General features: G+C 34.6%; 2 protein-coding genes across 4 annotated transcripts; one reads left to right on the forward strand and one right to left on the reverse strand.

Moving 5' to 3' along the window:
- The first annotated feature begins 3,360 nt into the window (after positions 1–3,360).
- Positions 3,361–7,812, forward strand: LOC108362305 (phospholipase ABHD3-like). The gene is made up of 7 exons (XM_017615246.1): positions 3,361–3,957; positions 4,027–4,196; positions 4,261–4,598; positions 4,818–4,904; positions 6,973–7,103; positions 7,188–7,353; positions 7,429–7,812. The coding sequence occupies exons 1-7, from the start codon at positions 3,862–3,864 to the stop codon at positions 7,620–7,622; spliced, it is 1,182 nt and encodes a 393-aa protein (XP_017470735.1). The 5' UTR covers positions 3,361–3,861; the 3' UTR covers positions 7,623–7,812.
- alc (5'-AMP-activated protein kinase subunit beta-1) lies at positions 4,160–17,486 on the reverse strand. 3 transcript variants are annotated; one of them, XM_017615264.1, is made up of 4 exons: positions 16,404–17,486; positions 8,340–8,570; positions 8,084–8,259; positions 4,160–4,177 (listed from the first exon to the last, which is right to left on the reverse strand). In XM_017615264.1, exons 1-3 carry the CDS (start codon positions 17,046–17,048, stop codon positions 8,113–8,115), a joined length of 1,023 nt encoding a protein of 340 aa, XP_017470753.1. In that variant the 5' UTR covers positions 17,049–17,486; the 3' UTR covers positions 4,160–4,177; positions 8,084–8,112. The 3 variants fall into 3 exon arrangements, with proteins under 3 accessions (XP_017470753.1, XP_017470751.1, XP_017470744.1); XM_017615262.1 differs by lacking the exon at positions 4,160–4,177 and adding an exon at positions 7,927–8,029; XM_017615255.1 differs by lacking the exon at positions 4,160–4,177 and having other exon boundaries at positions 7,927–8,259; positions 16,404–17,483.
- Positions 17,487–18,171: the final 685 nt, after the last annotated feature.

Here is an 18,171-nt window from a genome sequence, read left to right on the forward strand (position 1 = left end):
TTATTGAATTGTCTTTCAAAAAATAACGTTTAATAAACAAATTCTTTTAAAAATATATTATGTGCATGTGCATGGGCTGAAATTTGTACAAAAATCGGCTCACACACATGTGCATGTGCTTAATAACAAACAGCACACACTTTTCTGTGAGCAGAGTTTGTTTTCTACTTATGCACACACATGTGTATGAGCAGTGAGTACAAGTTGAATGTGTTTCTGGCGTGTGTGTGAGCAGAGCATGTGTGTGCAAATACGAACCCTGCTAAAAAGTAGTAAATAATTTTTCCTACCTGTCTTGATTTTAAAATTTTAGCCAAAAGCCATCATAAGCATTTTGTGAGATTTAAAATTTATGAGACCACAGGGCCTGGGATCGAGTTCAGTTTCCGACTAACATCAAAAGCAAAAGAAAAGAAAAAGTTTTTTTTTTTTTAATAGCGGTCGCCCCTCGGCAGGCAATGGCAAACCTTTGAGCGCGTTTCTGCGATGACAAAGAGCTCGGCGTAAAATTGCAGGTCACTCCCCTTTGTGTGTTGTGTAAGCGCCATACTATTATTATTAAACAAAGATGGCTTCTACCATGATAAAAACATAGCAAGGTAGAACCGTTCTCTCAATTTGTCGGCCATGATTTTTTTTTTTAAGTTTGCCAACATTTTAAAATCATATAAAAGTGAAAATAAAAAATTGAAATTGTTCGAAATTGTTGTTGCTTGAGATCCAAAATGAAAATGTGTGTGTGAGTTTGTGAGTAAATTTAAAAATTAAATTGTTTGGAAACGTCAAGAATTTTAAAAGTGACTCTCAGCGGTTCTACCTTACTATATTTTTATCATGGCTTCTACCTTATTAGTGTTGAACTTTATAAAAAGATCGTCGAATATCTGCCTAAAAAATGAAGAGATCGAATGTTTCTATGGCATTGGTTACGATAGCTGCATCTCGTCCGGTATCAATATTTTTAATGACTGTATGTCTCAAGTTTTCCAGCGTGAAATGAGTTCAGCCAATTGTGTTAATATCACGATTCACAGTTTTAGCTAGTGTTTAACTGGGTTATAATTAGAATCACAATAAAAAGGAAGTTCATAGGTAAGTATCGGCGTAGTGTTTACTTCCGCCTCCAAAGTACAATTAGCATATTTATACGTTCAATACTTTTTGTACGCTTACAAGTAAATATGTACATATGTGGAGCGTATTATATATTATATTGTAATGATTTTCCTACCTCCCAGCGGGCCAAATGCTCGCTAGTGATACCACATGCGAGTGAAATGTGAGATATACTCCCATAGTAAAAAATAATACATATTTTCATCCAGTGAGATGCTGGTAATCGATACAGCTATGAAATTTTTACACAACATAGAAGAAGCGGTAGCGATAATTTCTGCGTACTTAACTGAATATTTGTATTTTTTGACGATATTTTACATATATTTATGACGATATGTTGTTCACATTTTTATCGGAAAATTCAAGCTACAATGCTGGTGCGCGAGAGTTTTACGATCAAAAAGTTTCTCAAACGTTCTTTGCTGACGTGTGAGCTCTTTTGCGAACATTTTGCCAGACTCTCACTAACGGCTCTTGTGTTTGTCCGCTGGGTAATGATATTAAGTAATATGGCGATTCTGACAGTATGGTTTTTTTGCTATAACGAAATCATACCCAACACAAATTTTACTTAACATGATTTCAAATACTTATCGTAACATAAATAAATAAAAATAATTCGCCTTAGCGAAACAAAGAAATTTCGACAACAAAAAAAAAAAAAATTTTTTGCCCGAACGTAGGTGTTGACTTTCTACATTTTTCGTCATATCTTCGGAACTTACCGTCTTGAAGTATGATACATATATCGATGTTCTTGTCTCGAGGAGACATTTTTTTTTTTATCCATAGTTTATCGACCTTAAGTAACCCGTTTAAATATGTACCCACCAGATCTAATTTCTTATCACCCTAATGTCAGCACTCACTAAAGCTTTTATTATTCCAGTAGAACTATTTTAAACAGGGACCGCAACGGTTATGGTATTTATAATAAGAATTATAACGGGTGATTTTTTTGAGGTTAGGATTTTCATGCATTAGTATTTGACAGATCACGTGGGATTTCAGACATGGTGTCAAAGAGAAAGATGCTCAGTATGCTTTGACATTTCATCATGAATAGACTTACTAACGAGCAACGCTTGCAAATCATTGAATTTTATTACCAAAATCAGTGTTCGGTTCGCTTTACGTCCGATTTATGGTCTACATAATCGACCAAGTGAGCAAACAATTAATGCGATTGTGACCAAGTTTCGCACTCAGTTTACTTTATTGGACATTAAACCAACCACACGAATGCGTACAGTGCGTACAGAAGAGAATATTGCGTCTGTTTCTGAGAGTGTTGCTGAAGACCGTGAAATGTCGATTCGTCGCCGTTCGCAGCAATTGGGATCGCGAAACACATTTCGAACCGAACACTGATTTTGGTAATAAAATTCAATGATTTGCAAGCGTTGCTCGTTAGTAAGTCTATTCATGATGAAATGTCAAAGCATACTGAGCATCTTTCTCTTTGACACCATGTCTGAAATCCCACGTGATCTGTCAAATACTAATGCATGAAAATCCTAACCTCAAAAAAATCACCCGTTATTTTAACCGTTTAAACTGAATTTCTTTTTTTTTATGAAATTTAACCGTTATTTTAGGATTTATATTTTATCGATTCAGAATAATCGTTATTTTCGTAGTTTTATTTTTTCGATAAATTCATATGCATATAACTATTATTTTTATATTTATTTTTTTTAGATTGTAAAAGATTTAAAGCTGTCATAAAAACGCATTCTCCAACAATACTATTAAAATTACCGAAAAATAAAAATCACAAAATAACGATTAGATTTGACCGAAAAAATAAAGATCCAAAGTTAACGATTATTCTAGATCGGAAAAAATAAAAACCAAAAACAACTATTTTGCACTGATCTAAAAATAAAGTTCTTGATATTTAACGGTTTTACCGGTCTCTGATTAAAAAAAAAAAAAACAATATTGCCGAATGTAAGTGTCGCCGAAAAATGTAAAAAGGTGACCCCTAGGTTCGACCAAAACATAAATAAAACGTTTTTCGAAATAGCCTAGCAAAATTATTTTAGTCCCAGGGATGCACGACGAACTTTTTGTGTGATTTTAAGGTGGTACGGTCTTAAGTGCATATGTATAATTCAAATTTTATTTGAGCGGTTTTGGGGGATTTGAAAATTTTGGATGAAGTATGTAGTTATATATGTACATATGAGGCCTGTCTACAAATAAAAATTTGTAATATGAGAAGGAAGGGTCTGTAAATAATAAATACGGTCTTTTGCTGACATTTTCATTGCACCCAAGTACGTGATCCCAGCTGTTATAGCAAAAGAGAAGTAAAAGGATATTCCTCGAGCCATTAGCGTTTGGATTCTAGTAATGCATTTTAACCTGTACCTTTTTTTATTTTTATTTCAGTTAGAGAGTCTACAATAACAACGTGCGGTGGGTATATTCTATGTAATATTAACTAAGTACAGCTTCTTTTTTACCGTTGCACCAAAGCAAAAAAAAAACAACATTAAATCGATATGAGAAATAGTAAAATATTTAAATTTAAATAATACTAAGTACATGATTTCAGTTAAAGATCTAAGCGCTGCATTTAAACGGAAATCTCACTCATTAGGAAAGGTGCTATAGCGCACAACTTTCAGTGCTGGTCCTCGGTTATTTTTCAAATTTGTGCGAATTTTGGGTCATAATAAAGTAACTTTTTCTTAAAAAAAAACTAAAACAATACTTTATTTAGTTCCGACAATAATGTATTTTGAAATCTGCAATATGTCTTATTTGTGGCATTCATTATTCATAGCTATTAATGCTTTCTTCGTTTACTACTTTACACACGTTGTACAGGTGAGTATGCTGCTGCTGCTGCTACTGGAAGCACTAAATAATAAATCCCTTTAAAATTCCTTAAATCAGCGATCGCGTCTCATTTCTGCTGATGGCCCGTTAAAAGACTTTCTCAAATCAAATTTACACACCATAAACGAAAAGTATTGGCCAACTTTTTGGTGCTTAGGTGGTGGGCCTCAAACGTTGATAGCAAATGCAATACGGGAATTAGTTTTGCCTAAAATTAAATACAGGCGGTAAGATTAGAAAATGATAACGTTAATATTGAAACTAACCAACTAACATTTCTTAAATCTTTAGTGAAATACTAAAATTAAAAGATGGTGGCGAACTAGGCTTGCATTGGTTGGAGGATGGATGCAAAGAACATGCACCTTGCATCATAATCATACCGGGCTTTATAGGACACTCTCAAACGGAATATATTAGAAGCTTGGTGATGAATGCCAATAGAGCTGGTTTTCGGGTCGTCTGCTGTAATTATCGTGGTTTAGGTGGGGTGTCATTAAAAACACCGCGACTATATACGCTGAATTGCTACGAGGATCTATCAGAGGTGATACGGCATGTGCGTGAGAAGTTGCCATCAGATAGTAAGCTTGGCATTGCCGCTGTCTCCATGGGCACTTTAACGTTGGGTAAGTTATTCAGAGCTATCACTGAATCCATCGTAGTCTTCTTCTTTTTTGAATCTACGAAAACGCTGTCACTGAATTGGAATAGCCACGAACGTAGCATACGTATGCATACTTACGTTCGCAGCGGAAAAATCGGACGTTGGATTCAGCGATAGTCCAGATGATTGATCATGAAGAAATTAAAGATTTTAATTTTTTGTTTTCTTTTATCCTTTGTAGGAGCTTATTTAGCGGACGAGAAAGAAGAAGCTAGTAAATACCTTACTGCAGCTATGATGATTTCACCGCCTTGTGACTTGAAGTTGGGTAAATGAATATCTTATGCTGGATTTCCACTAGGCATTAAATGACAAACTTGGGCATTAAAAATATTCTTGTCAAAATAGTTATTAAATTCATTTCCACATGGCATATTTTAAATGCCTCCAATTTTTTGTCATTTCAATGCCTAGTGGAAATTCGGCATTAGTTAATACATATGTATGTATGTATGTATATAATCGCGTGGCCTTGAATATTCAAAATTAGCGAGAGGATTTCTTCAATTGAAATTAAATTTAAATTAGCTTCAGGACCCTACAAAAAAATGTAATCTGGCAAACTAGCGTAGTCATTTCCCCGGCTGTAGCTGGTTACTGGCAAAGGATCATTCTTTGTCAGGAACTGATAAACCAGCATAAACAGTACGAAGTAGAGATGGGCACGTGAGCGACATTTTGATGCTCTAGGACAGAGGGGGCAGCATCGGCAGAGCATTTTTGTAGTGTGCGTGCAATTGATGTCACTGTGTGCGGGCGAACAAGTCGTGCAGTTGAATGAAGCTTTCGCAGCCTCCTCAAGTATAGCGTGTAGGTATACGCGAATACGACGAGCAGTCGCCCGCCGGGCAGACGCCGCCCAGCTGTGCTCTAGGAACATTTACGCATCAAAAAGATACTATTAAAAGAATGTCCTTACATCTTTCTGGCGGTTAGGGCTCAGCATGTGAAAATTACGTGATTGACGGAAAACTAACTCACGCACGCTCACGCCAGCAAAAATTTCAGTCACACACGATCACGAAAGTTACGTGATTTTTCTCTCAAAAACGCTCACGCGTGGAAAAGCGTGACACGACGCGACACGTAGAAAATCACACCTTTTGCCCATCTCTAGTAGGAAGATCACCTGTTAACTTGCAACTTCACTCCTGGCGTGACAGAAGGCTGCCAACAAAAAAAAACTCAGGTAACTCGTAGCCTTTACCGAAATCGCTCTGCAAGAGAACTGCCCTCCTACTGACGGACGAAGTCCAGAGGTTCATTAAACAACCTCTGGACCCGTCAGCTTATCGACAGGCCCTGAACGGCATTCACAGTGAGTCAGTCTCGAGTTATGTAGACTCCAGACCTGTGAATGCCGTTCCACGTGCACAACCACCGGACATTGACGAGACGGAGCTTCATCTACCTCGGGAGACTAGAACCACAATAGCCCAACTTCGCTCTGGCTACTGCAGCAGGTTAAACTCATACCTGAGCAGACTAAACGCAGATGTACCAAATGAGTGTCCGGCATGCGGAGAGACACCCCATGACTCGAAACATCTCTTCGTATGCCCGGAAAACCCGACAACCCTAAAGCCTTTGTCCCTGTGGACCGACCCTACTGAGGCTGCACGCTTCTTAGGGCTGCCGTTAGTGGAACTTGACGACAACGACTGAGATATCAACCGATCTGGGCGGGGTTGTTTTAGCCGCTACAACAACAACAACAGAACTGTCCTAGTAGAGTTAAGACTTATCGAAAACCTTCGACACCTTTTGTCACTGCACCCTACCGGAGAACCTCGTATAAAGCCTTGAAATCAACCATCTACATCTCGAAGCTTCTTAAGTCATGAAAGGAAGTTTCACTGATGAGATACGCTGACAATTGTTGCGTATTGGGGTGCCGCAATAAAATTAATAAAGAGCTGGTGCAGTTAGGGTCTGAATATTGTGGAAATTGAAATTCATACTTATCAAGACTCATACCCATTACGTGCCCAGCTTGTTATGGCACCCCACGTGACACCGACTACCTCCTCACTTGCGCTCTTAGACCTACTCAGCTATCACCCCTTTCCCTGGAAGTACCGCAACTACAATTATTTATTTAATGATTAAACCTTATAGTATATTTCCACCAAAGGCTTAACTGTAGTTACGAATCAAAAAATTTCCCTAAAATATATCAAATTTTATAGGCTATTTGAAATAATTAGAAACTTATTCAGAGACTTAAAACACATCAGCGGTAAATAGTCTAGTTCCTCGAAACTGTTTTCTTCGCCGGACTGGGTGATTCATTTTTAGATAAAAGAACTGCTTTTTTAAATACATTTATTTTTCAGGTATGAAGAGTATGGAAAAACCTTATTTCAATAGGACGTTTAATCATGCAATAATGCGGGAAGTTTTAAAATTAGTCAAGAACTATACAATTTTAAAGAAATCAAATATTAATTTGGATCTTGTGCTTACGGTAAGTAATAACCACACATATGTACATAGGTGTAGTTTCTCTGATATTACATTTCAAAAATTATAAGAGAAAATATTTTCACAGAGCAAAAAGATCAGCGATTTTATAACAAACTTATTGGTGAAAAGCTCAGTGTTTCCTACCTTAGATGCAGCCTACGAAGATGCAAAATTACATAATAAACTAGAGAAAGTGTCAGTACCGCTGCTGTGCCTTTGTGCCGCCGATGATATATTTCAACCAATCGAAGGTATGTATTAAATATTTACATAATCTATTTGTTGATATCAAATTAATTTTTTCTTTATTAACGCCTCTTTTTTAGCCTTGCCATTGGAAATTGTACAGAAAAGCAAAAATGTTGCAATGGTTTTAACTGAATATGGGGGCCATATTGGTTTCCTCGAAGGCTGGTTGCCATTTAAAAGTGCGCAATACATGGAAAGAATTTTTGTTGAATATTTTACTAAAGTGCTCTTCGATGAAAGCGGTTCATTTCAGGCGATAAAAAATAACTAGACCAAATTTTAAAAATCATGTATTTCTGTTAATTCATGAGGAGATGGTAAAGATTGATTGATTAATATTTGTGAAGATGTATAGTTAAACAAAGTTTGCTTATTTTTCAAATCTAATTTTTTTTTTTAATATTTTTTATAGTTAAAATTTAATAGAAATAAAATATATATATTTAACTATGCTCCTAGCAATATTTGTATGTTTTAATTAAACTAGCATTTTAACATAATAACCATTTTTCAAAATATTAGTAATACATCATGCTCGTACTGCGCCAATTCAGACCGTATTGCTGATATACCTATGTAGGTACATAGTATACAATAATTGATATTTTTGTACCAAATATGAAAATAACCGTGAAATACGCGTATTCGCTGAGGCTTTTAATTCACAAACAAGGATAGCTTAAAAAACATAGATATAATTATGGCCAATATTGTCTCTTTAACTATACCTACTTATGTTTTATAACGCATGGTGTACCATATTATATGGGCTTGTAAAGTAAAGTGGTAACATATTTCTTGCGGTAGCGATGTGTTGCGCTCAGCACCATAACACCATCTTTGATAGAAAGTGCATACAGATGATTAAGCATAACATGATTAGGCTCAGGGAGCAATGTGGGTTCACACTGAAATAGTAAAAAATTATATTTCAGATATTTTAGGACTTGTCTTAATTTAAACTAAGTATAACTGATGCTATACTCACCGATAATGGCGTGTCTTTGTTAAGTATGACTTGCAATAAATGAGGCGGCAACACTGGGGGTCCAGAAACTTTTTCCCATGGCTTAGGTTGTGGCACCTCCTGTGAATATTCTCGTTCAGCGTAGTTTGGTGCATTCTCACTATCTTTGGCAAGCGCCTGAAACACTTCGAAGTCCGACTGACGTACCGAAACTAAATTGTTCTTAATGCCATCTTCGTTTTCGATACTTTTCTGAAAAGATAAGATTAATTTACATTTATTAGTAGAAGATAAATGAAAATACATATCAACTATCACTTTATGTATATGAAAGAAATCGTTAATTCTAGGTAAACTAGGCACGCTACCGGATGCAGCAGATGTCGGAGGTGATCTGTATAAACTAAGCATAAAGTCGCATGATTTCCGTTATACCTCGGACACTGCTATAGAGGCACCAAATATCTGCTTATTTTACTTGAAAATTATAGTATTAATATTGAAGCATATTTGGTGGATAAGATTGTACTCTCTTCAGAAGTTAGGATTAGTTGATTTCTGCTGCTGTTAGAGTCACACAAAGAAGTTTCGCTCATTGAATAAAACCCTGTATACGAAATTATGCCACTGCACCTCCTCAGATTAATTAATAGTTACTTAATGTGCTAAGTAGTTTTACTGATAAAGCTGCGAGGTTTTCAAATATATGTATGTATATATGCATATCGTCGTTTAAAGTCCAAAGCCGCGTATCGTCATTCTGCAAAACCGCGTAACTGGCATTAGCTGCCAAAAATTGGGTTTGCTCACACAAGCTCTTGGCTCAATCCTTATCCATTCGTCCTGAAATATACTGGCCAGGTATGCGATTGCTTTATAAAAAAGAGAACCATTTTGAAATATGAGTGTTTTTTTTTAATTTCTCTAGAAGATAATTTACATAATTCACATGGTTCACGCGGTTTTGCATTTTGGTGATACGCGGTTTTGTACTTTAAACGACGATATGTACATATGTAAATGCAATAAACGCATATACACAAGTACAAAGCAAATAAGAAGGAACTAATCAGAGCAAAAAGTATGGGCGTCATCTTCAGTGGTAGATAAGTACAATTTATTTAGAACAAAGTAAAAAGCTGTCGAATGTAGCATTCTAAATATAAACATACAAAGGGGAGGCATTTAAAGTAAAAGAGAGAAAGCGATTTAGCACGAAATTCGTACACAAAATGAAGCTAGATATAACGAGTAATTCTGCAAAATTTGCTCAAAATTTGGTTTGAGTTATCACTGTATTTTAATAAAGGACCGATACGTACATACATTAAGATACATTGCGGTCCATGTAAAACAATAGTACTGACATATTTTCTCAAATGATCCCTCCTTACTTGCGCATTTGCTTAAAACAGGTATCGTTTTTAAAATACATCTCAGTAAATACTTCTACGAAATATATTTTGGAAAAAAAAACATATGAAACAAATGGACGTTACTGATTCGCTGAAAAATAGCCTTTTTTATTTTGCAGCCATGTAATGATATCTTGGACAAAACAAAAAATTTAAGAGCTTTACACTAATATTTGTTCTTAATGAAACAAATTTGAGGTTGCATGATTCTTTATTATTTAGTGTTCGTTGTTGTAAACTGGATTAAAAAACATTATCGCATAACAAGATAGACCTCCTGGTGTAAATACATATGGTATCGGTCATATCCATAGCACGCTTATTCAAAGTAATTTTAAGAATTTTTTTTTTTAATTTTTTTTTTTTTACTTTTTAGAATTTTCAATTGAAATGCAGTTCATTCTCTTATAAAAGTCATATAAATCCAAGTTTAAAACTTTATAGAAAACTACAAAAAAAGTTCACCCAAATTTCAAACTTTTTATCAGAAGTGTTAGATTTTTTTAGTAAACAGTGGTATAGCTCATTCAATTTTAGTCTGATAACACCGTGCGACAGTCAATACATTCACAAAACTGGGGGCCAAATTTAGTAAAACTGCGTTTTTAGTTTTTCTCTCTGACGTCAGGATATGTTTGAACAGAAAAATTATTCAAAAGATTCGGCGTATTGTAGAATAACAATTTGGGTATCAGTTAAAAGGAAAAATTCTGTAGAACAGAAAAAAATTTTTTTTGGGTGCACCAGGACGAATAAGTGTGCAAAATGCCCTTTTAAAACTTTGTCCTTGAATATTCTTGGAAATTTCCAATATTTATTTTTGAATAAAATATGTGTCAATGACTAATATGTTAACTACAACTCCTCGAATTTCGTTTTTCTAACTTTACTAGTTTTAGATAAACAAAAAATTACACTTTTCTTTATAAGATGTTGATAGTTACAATATATGTATGTATGTACATATGTATATGAAAATACCCACCAAACAATTTGTGTTGCCGGCAATAAGAAAACGTGTCGCCCTCGGAAACAAATTTATTGCCGGTAATATTGCCATCGAATCGATTTCCTATTACCGGTCGCTCTAAAACGTCCGCCGAAGGCAACTCGCCTGGGTGAGTCGTTTTCTTATTACCTGAATGAGTCCTTTTCTTATTGGTTCAGGCGATATTTGGAATAATTTTATTCTTCTTAATACTTCATTTATTTTTTTGTATACCAAATTGCAACTTACAATCGGAATTAATTCATTTTCTCGCTGTGAGACTTCCTATTTTTTCAATCTTGTCCTTGGGCATAATTTAGATGCTTTTGGCCAATGCTATTGACGCCATATTCATAAGTTTCCGAATTTTTGAGAACTTTTTTATTCAAAATTGACATGAATGAAGTGATGTTGCCGATTTGTCACCACAGCAATAAATCGGTGAGTCGCCAATTTGTTGCCATTGACGATTGTTGCCTATTTCTCATGTTTTGCATGGTGGGTACTGGAATCATTATTATGGAACCATGTATGCGCTCAAAAAGAACAAACTGACCGTATGATATATGGTTTAAATACTTTAAGTGTTTTGTGTACAAGGGCGTAGCCAGCCTTTCACCTAGGGGGCAGGAGTTTACATAAAGGGAAAAAATGTTTTTAATTAAATTATTTTGTGTATATAAATAGAAATGTTTGGGTTAAAGAAATCGGTTTGTAACTTTTTTGTTTAAAATATTTTTTTTTTTATAAAAAAGGTATTTTTTGCTTTGAAATGTTTTTTCTCAAATTTGTATACATACCAGAAGAAAAGTAGTTTAATCGTCTTTACAACGATATCAATTTTTTAAAAATCTGTTAGTAACTTTTTTTGTTTAAGATAGTTTATTTTTTATAAAAAGAAGGTATTTTTTCCATTGAAATGTTTTTTTTTAATTTTTACACACGAATTATACAAATATGAATATTAGAAGAAAGGGGATTTAATAACATTTACAACTAATTTTTTTTAAATCAGTTCAAAATTGTTTGAAGAATGTTTCTAATTTTTCCAAGACCCGACCTTTGACCCCTTATAGCACATGTAATATAAGTTTGCACAAAAAAAGTTATATACCATTTAAATAAGAGCAAAAGGTGGACTACGTCTATATTTTTAACCGACTTCCACGACGCATAACTTTGGACCACGTCAACCGATTTCGATAATTCTTTTTGCACCAGAAAGGTAGTGTTTCAGAGGTGGTTAAGATCCGATCATTGGATCATGAAATATATACATATACATATATGTATATATATATTTTTTAAGTCGGTTTTTTTTGCTAAAAATTGCTTGTTAGTTTCTTAGTTATTTCGGAGGCTAACTTCGAAAATCGGAGAAATTAATTTTTTAACTATGACTCAATCTCTTAGAAAAAAAACTGGTTTGGTCCAATACACATCCGAGTGCTGTACGGAGTAACGATTCCAGTATCTTCATTTATGTACATATATTGTAACTATCAATATCTTATGAAGAGAAGTGTAAATTTTTTTTATCTAAAACTAATAAATTTAGAAGGAAGAAATTCGACGTGGTAGTTTACATATTAGTCCTTGACATATATTTTTTTCAAAATTTCCAAGAATATTCAAGGATAAAGTTTTAAAAGGGCATTTTGCACACTTATTTGCCCTGGTGCACCAAAAAAATTATTTTTTTTTTTTCAATTCTACAGAATTTTCCCTTTTATTCGATACCCATATTGCTACTCTGCAATGCACCAAATATTTTAAATTATTTTTTTATTCAATCATATATTGCTACTCTGCAATGCACCAAATATTTTAAAATATTTTTTTTATTCAATCATATCCTAGAAATTTCGAAGTCCTTTAAAAAATCCTGACGTCAGAGAGAAAAATTAAAACACAGCTATGCTATATTTGGCTCCTAGTTTTGTGAATATGTATATTGATTTTTTTGTGTGGTTTAAAAATTAACGAATAAACTTAATTTATTTGTATATTGCACAAAACCTCAACAGCTTCGGCAAAAAAATTCTAACACAATCAAACGCAATATGTACCCACTTGAAACTTGCATATTGGACCGTATGTATTAAATACATATAAGCAATTGCTTTTCCCCAACAATTTCTGACATTTTACTTGAATTTATTTAAATAAATCGAGTAAAACGTTTGAAATTTTAAGAAAGAGCAATTGTGTAAGAGTATGTAGTATACCTGCACTAAACATTAGTGACAGAGTTATGGGTCTAGCTCTTAAGACATGACCGCCCAGGACACGATCATGTAAATAGTTAGCGGAATAAAGAGACATTCGATATTTGATAGCGAGAACGACGGACGTGCTTTAGTAATCACTTAAGGTGTTCTTACACGACGTGTATTTGCATCTGTAAATGTGACGTTTTCAATACATATGTAATTGCGTATGTCTGTCAAATTCACAGTCTTTACTTAACTAGTTAAAAATACGTTCTTTGAAAATGAAATAAATAAAACTCAGATGATTCTATCTGTGTGTCAGATGAAAATAGAAACATTTCTATTTTCCATGTATGTGCATCTGCTTTGTACAGAAACAAATCTAATTTGCCTTTACTCGATATGTTGGCATTTCCATATGGAAAAAGTGCCATGTACACATGCAAACATATATCGTGTAAGAACACCTTTAGCCTTCTGAATATTTCGATTGCTTAGTTTTTATTCATAAGCCCTATTATCAGATTAATATTGAAGGACTATAAAAATGTGTACTCAAAAATATTATATCAGTTCTGAGAAAAAAATTTGAAATTTGGGTGAAAATGTTTGCGGGGTTTTTTAGAGAATGAATGATTTAAAAATTCTTAAAAATAAATAAACAAACATAAGTGCCAAGCAATATCACTTTGAAATGGAGTGCTATAGATATGACCGATATTGTACATACATACATACATACATATGTATGTACATAAATATATTGTAAATAAAATGCTTATCAATTTGTATCAATAGCAGGCACACCTTTTTAAAAGTACAAAACCACGTATCAACAAAATTCAAAACCGCATATGTGAGGTTGCATAAATTATTTTCTAGAGAGAAAAAACACTCATATTTCAAAATGGTTCTCTTTTCTATAAAGCAATCGCATTTCTGGCTAGTATATTTCAGGACGAATGAATAATGCTTGAGCCAAGAGCTTGTGTGAGCAAGTCCAAAAAAAAAAGTCAGTTACGTGGTTTTACACAACGACGATACGCGGTTTTATACTTTGAACTAGGGATGTTGCGGATGTGGAATTTTAGACATCCGCGGATGCGAATGCGGATGCGAATATCTAACAGCTATCATCGGCGGATGTGGATGCGAATGTGGATGTCAATTATTTAAAAAAAAAAAAAACACTTAGCATCTAGCATAATGGCCAGATCGATGTTTAAACAGCGCTTACAAGCCAAACCAGATACATATGTCATGTTGTTTCAGAATTTTTGGAACCTGTAACGTCATCAGCACTTTTCGATTTTAGATTTTGTTATTCATTTTTAATACTTTCTTCTGCGACTGCTTTGAAAAATTTGTGCTTATAGCGAGCTAAATAGGTGGATATGGAAAATAAGTTATTATTTTTGAACAAAATTCTTGTTTTCAAAGTCGTGGCTGTCAGCCGAATCAGATCAGAATACTGTTATTTTTTTTAAAGCACCCCGTTTTTTATAAGCATGTCAATATCAGATAGTTACGTAATTCTTATCTAATTAAAGGTCAGACCTATAGCTTTTTAATTATTTGAGCAGCGATTCTCTTTATACCTAGACGTTGATCATTTCTACTGGAAATCCCTATTGAAGGAGCTTACTCTTTGACTTTAAATAGCAAAGAAGGAACAGTTTTACCACAGAAGTTTTTAGCCAAGGATCCAATGTATATCCCTATGAAAAAAATATTACCCAACAAGTAAACAAAACTACGGGTTTTAATATTTTTTGCTAAAAATAAATTCCCCAAAGTGCCCCATTTGAAGCTATGCAAACGAATATATGTAATAGGTGGCATACACGGTACGTCTGACTCGCGAGCCATTTGTGACGTGTTGACTCGCCTTCGACTACACACAGTTGAATCATTTAGTCGTGTTTGTGTAACTAACGCATCCCAGTAGAATGAAGAATGCTTGCTATATGAGTGACTTAGTGTAAACAATTCATGCGTAGTCATGAATTTTCACGAATAAATTCAAATTCTAGCGAATTGCAAGCGAACGTACGTTGTTGTTGTTTTAAGTACATTTCTTGATAAATTTGAAGTGTACTTTTTGTAATATTTTCAGTCTTGTACAAAAATTTTAGTGAACGGACGTGTTGTGCTAGCGATGTCGTAAGCATAAAATTTCTACTGGGATATTTATTTTCACAAACACATCCAAACTGACTGAAGAGTCAGATGAAAAAGCAAATCACGAAAATTTTGTTAAGAATTACAGTGCACACTTTCTTCTTTTGTGTCTAGTAGTTTTTTTTTTTAAGATTGGTCCAAAAACATCCTAATAAAGAAAGAAACCAAAGCAGGTATTTAAAGCACAAAAAAAAAAGGTCAAGAAGAAGTGGGAACTTTTGTGGATGCCCTTTGATAGCTCGATTATATAGCTTAAGAAATAATATTTTAAAGACATTTTTATCAAAGTTGATAAATATAACATTTGACCAATTTTGTTACACAAATACTCCTACGACCAGAAGCAAAAATATTGGCTACAATTTGTCATTTTTGTGCCGTATATGTATACGTTTTATCGGTCCACTTGCAAAATATTCGCATTCGCAAAAGCTCCGCATTTATTATTGCGAATGCGAATGTTAAAACTAATACGGAAGCTCCGCGGTTGCGAATGCGAATGCGAATATTCGCAACAACCCTTCTTTGAACGATGATATACATATGTATGTATATATGTACGCTTGTACCCTCATCACTTTACTAACAGGTCTACATACAAACATATGTACATATCGTCACCTGAAATGCAAAAGGACGTAACAACATCGCAACTGAAATGGAAAAAGTCGTGATTAATATTTTTATTTTATTTTATAAAAAGACGTGGGGAGTTGTAGTTTATCAAATCCATCGTATCAATGAAAAAGTGAATTTTGAATTTTTTATTAGTTGTAACTTTTTTTATTTCAGCGATGATGTTGTTTCGTCTTTTGCATTTCAGGTGACGATATGTATGTATGTTCATATACTACATTTGTGCAAATATCATACTGTGCAAACGATTAATTTAAATCTCCTTATGACTACTGCGAATAATCTATGTACGTACTATAATATACTAATACTTGACTTTATAATTTGCTACATTATCCAGTAAGTTTTAAAAGCGATTACACAACCAAGCTCCTTCAACCCCAATACCAAATCAACAATAGCAAAATAACAAAAACACCGGCGATGGTCAATTAGTTTCTATCACGCACCATTATTGCGTCTCAGTAAAGTACACATCCTCATATCTACATATGCTAATATAGCTGTGTAACATGTACATACATATGCATAGATTATACTTGAATACGCGTCAGTACATATATTATGGCCACTGAATATCGATTTTTTTCTTTACTGCACAGTAATAGGTATTACAAATTACTCTTTCGATATTGTTTAAATACATACTCACCAATTTAGGATCATGTTTCCATTCGCCATCCACATAAAATTTATATTGATGGTCGCCCTCTGGAAGGTCAATAATTGCCACGAAATTTCCATGACTACGTGCCATGGGTAGAGGTTTCCATTTGGAGAACGTGCCCGAAATCATGACATTCTTGCCACCTCCATCCCAACGCAAAACAGTGGGTAATCCAGAATTTCTAGGTAGCTCTTCTGTGGAGCACTCTTCTTTATCATCATTGGAATTACCAGCCGCTTCTTTTACAGACATATTGCTTCCAGAGTTGTTGTGTTGCGGTGTAGAACTGCCTTCTGAAACAGTATTAGCGCGTTTGCGTGGGGTGGGTGTTGTGATTGTATCTGTAGTAGCTGCGCTACCGACGGGCTTCGTATAGTATGGCTGATCTTCGTCTTCTTGCGAGGAACCGCCGAGCAAGACTGAACGCACATTCTTGTCATTTGTTATGTTTTTGTCAAAAGTAAAGGCTTGTGCCCCACCACCAACGACACTACCGACCGCTACAACTCCAGATGCTGAGGCAACTGAATCGCCACGGCCGGGCATCTCTCGAAATGGGGAGTTTGGTGTTGACAGGTCACTCGACTTGTGGCGCTCACGATGCATACTAGTGCTGCCTGCATTGCCCATATTTGGAAATGAACACTACCTTTCAATACTACGTTTTCCAAGAATAAAGTCGGAACAATATGTAAAATGTTGATGTGGTTCGGTTATTAACTGTTATGCAGTTTATTTTATTAACATGGACGTCTATATGTGTTTGGCACTCTTGGCTTTATATCTAGTTATTTTTGGCACCTTTTTGGCTTATCGATGATAGCAAATTCTTTATATTCAATGTCGACGGATCGTGAATTTTATTGCTTCTTTGTTGTTGCTGTTTTATAAGTTATAAAAAGTATATTTCCGTACTTGGTACTTTCTTTGTTCAATTTAGCAAATTTGAACGCCTACACCTTTGCTTTTCTATATATAAATAGGATGTTTTGGTAAAAAAATATATATCTTTGAATCACAACTTTTTATAAAATATTTTAGTAAGTGACAAATAAAACTTGTTCATATATTCAGCCATTCAGCGCGAATTCAGACATCTTACGTACCGCATACACGGTGGTGCGGTGGTGTGTTGATATTTTTTTTTAACGTTGTGCTTAATTTGCTATATTCAAAGATTGAGAAATTGGTGAATTGTGTTGTGACTGCAGTGTTCGTTCGTTGATGAAAGCAAATTTTATGCGGTGTGTGGATTAGTGTTGCCAGCTGACCTATTAGTAAATTGAAAAAAAAAATAGAAAATTATAAACATTTAAAAAAATATATAGAGGTAACGTACCTTCAGTAACTTTGCCTCTTACTCTGTGGGACCGTGACAATGAAGATCGAACAAAATGTTATTCCGCCTCTGACTTTCAACTTCCTCCCTCAACGCCCAATTTGCGTTTTTAAATAAAAGATTGGTTATCAAAATTTCTACAAGTTGTAAGCGATGGTTTAAACAGTCGCCAGCTTCCAGGAACCACAGTGGAAAAACTTGATCGGTTTTTTCTATGATAGCTGACAACATTCGAGATCTGAGATCCGTTAAATGAGCGTATTTTGCGAAGAGTTGACGGTACCACACCATCTGATGTCGGCACACCTCGAAAACGGAGTCTTGAGGATTGACACTTTTCAAACTGCAGTCGTCCCTAAAGATTTTTGCGGCTTTTATCAGGGCTTCTGAGTCTAGTAATAAATCACCATGTGC

Source organism: Rhagoletis zephyria, unplaced genomic scaffold (assembly GCF_001687245.7).
Source record: "Rhagoletis zephyria isolate East Lansing unplaced genomic scaffold, Rhagoletis_zephyria_1.1 Rzeph_scaffold_00022, whole genome shotgun sequence".
Lineage (NCBI taxonomy): Eukaryota > Metazoa > Arthropoda > Insecta > Diptera > Tephritidae > Rhagoletis > Rhagoletis zephyria.

What these genes read in the sequence shown, in the direction of transcription:
- LOC108362305 (XM_017615246.1), top strand. Translation starts at nt 3,862, where the DNA reads ATGTATTTTGAAATCTGCAATATGTCTTATTTGTGGCATTCATTATTC. An exon ending in ACTTTACACACGTTGTACAG is followed by an intron (nt 3,958 to 4,026) that starts GTGAGTATGCTG and finishes TCCTTAAATCAG; the next exon opens with CGATCGCGTCTCATTTCTGC. An exon ending in CCTAAAATTAAATACAGGCG is followed by an intron (nt 4,197 to 4,260) that starts GTAAGATTAGAA and finishes TTAAATCTTTAG; the next exon opens with TGAAATACTAAAATTAAAAG.
- alc (XM_017615264.1), bottom strand. Translation starts at nt 17,048, where the DNA reads ATGGGCAATGCAGGCAGCACTAGTATGCATCGTGAGCGCCACAAGTCG. An exon ending in GGAAACATGATCCTAAATTG is followed by an intron (nt 8,571 to 16,403) that starts GTGAGTATGTAT and finishes TTATCTTTTCAG; the next exon opens with AAAAGTATCGAAAACGAAGA. An exon ending in ACAAAGACACGCCATTATCG is followed by an intron (nt 8,260 to 8,339) that starts GTGAGTATAGCA and finishes TTACTATTTCAG; the next exon opens with TGTGAACCCACATTGCTCCC.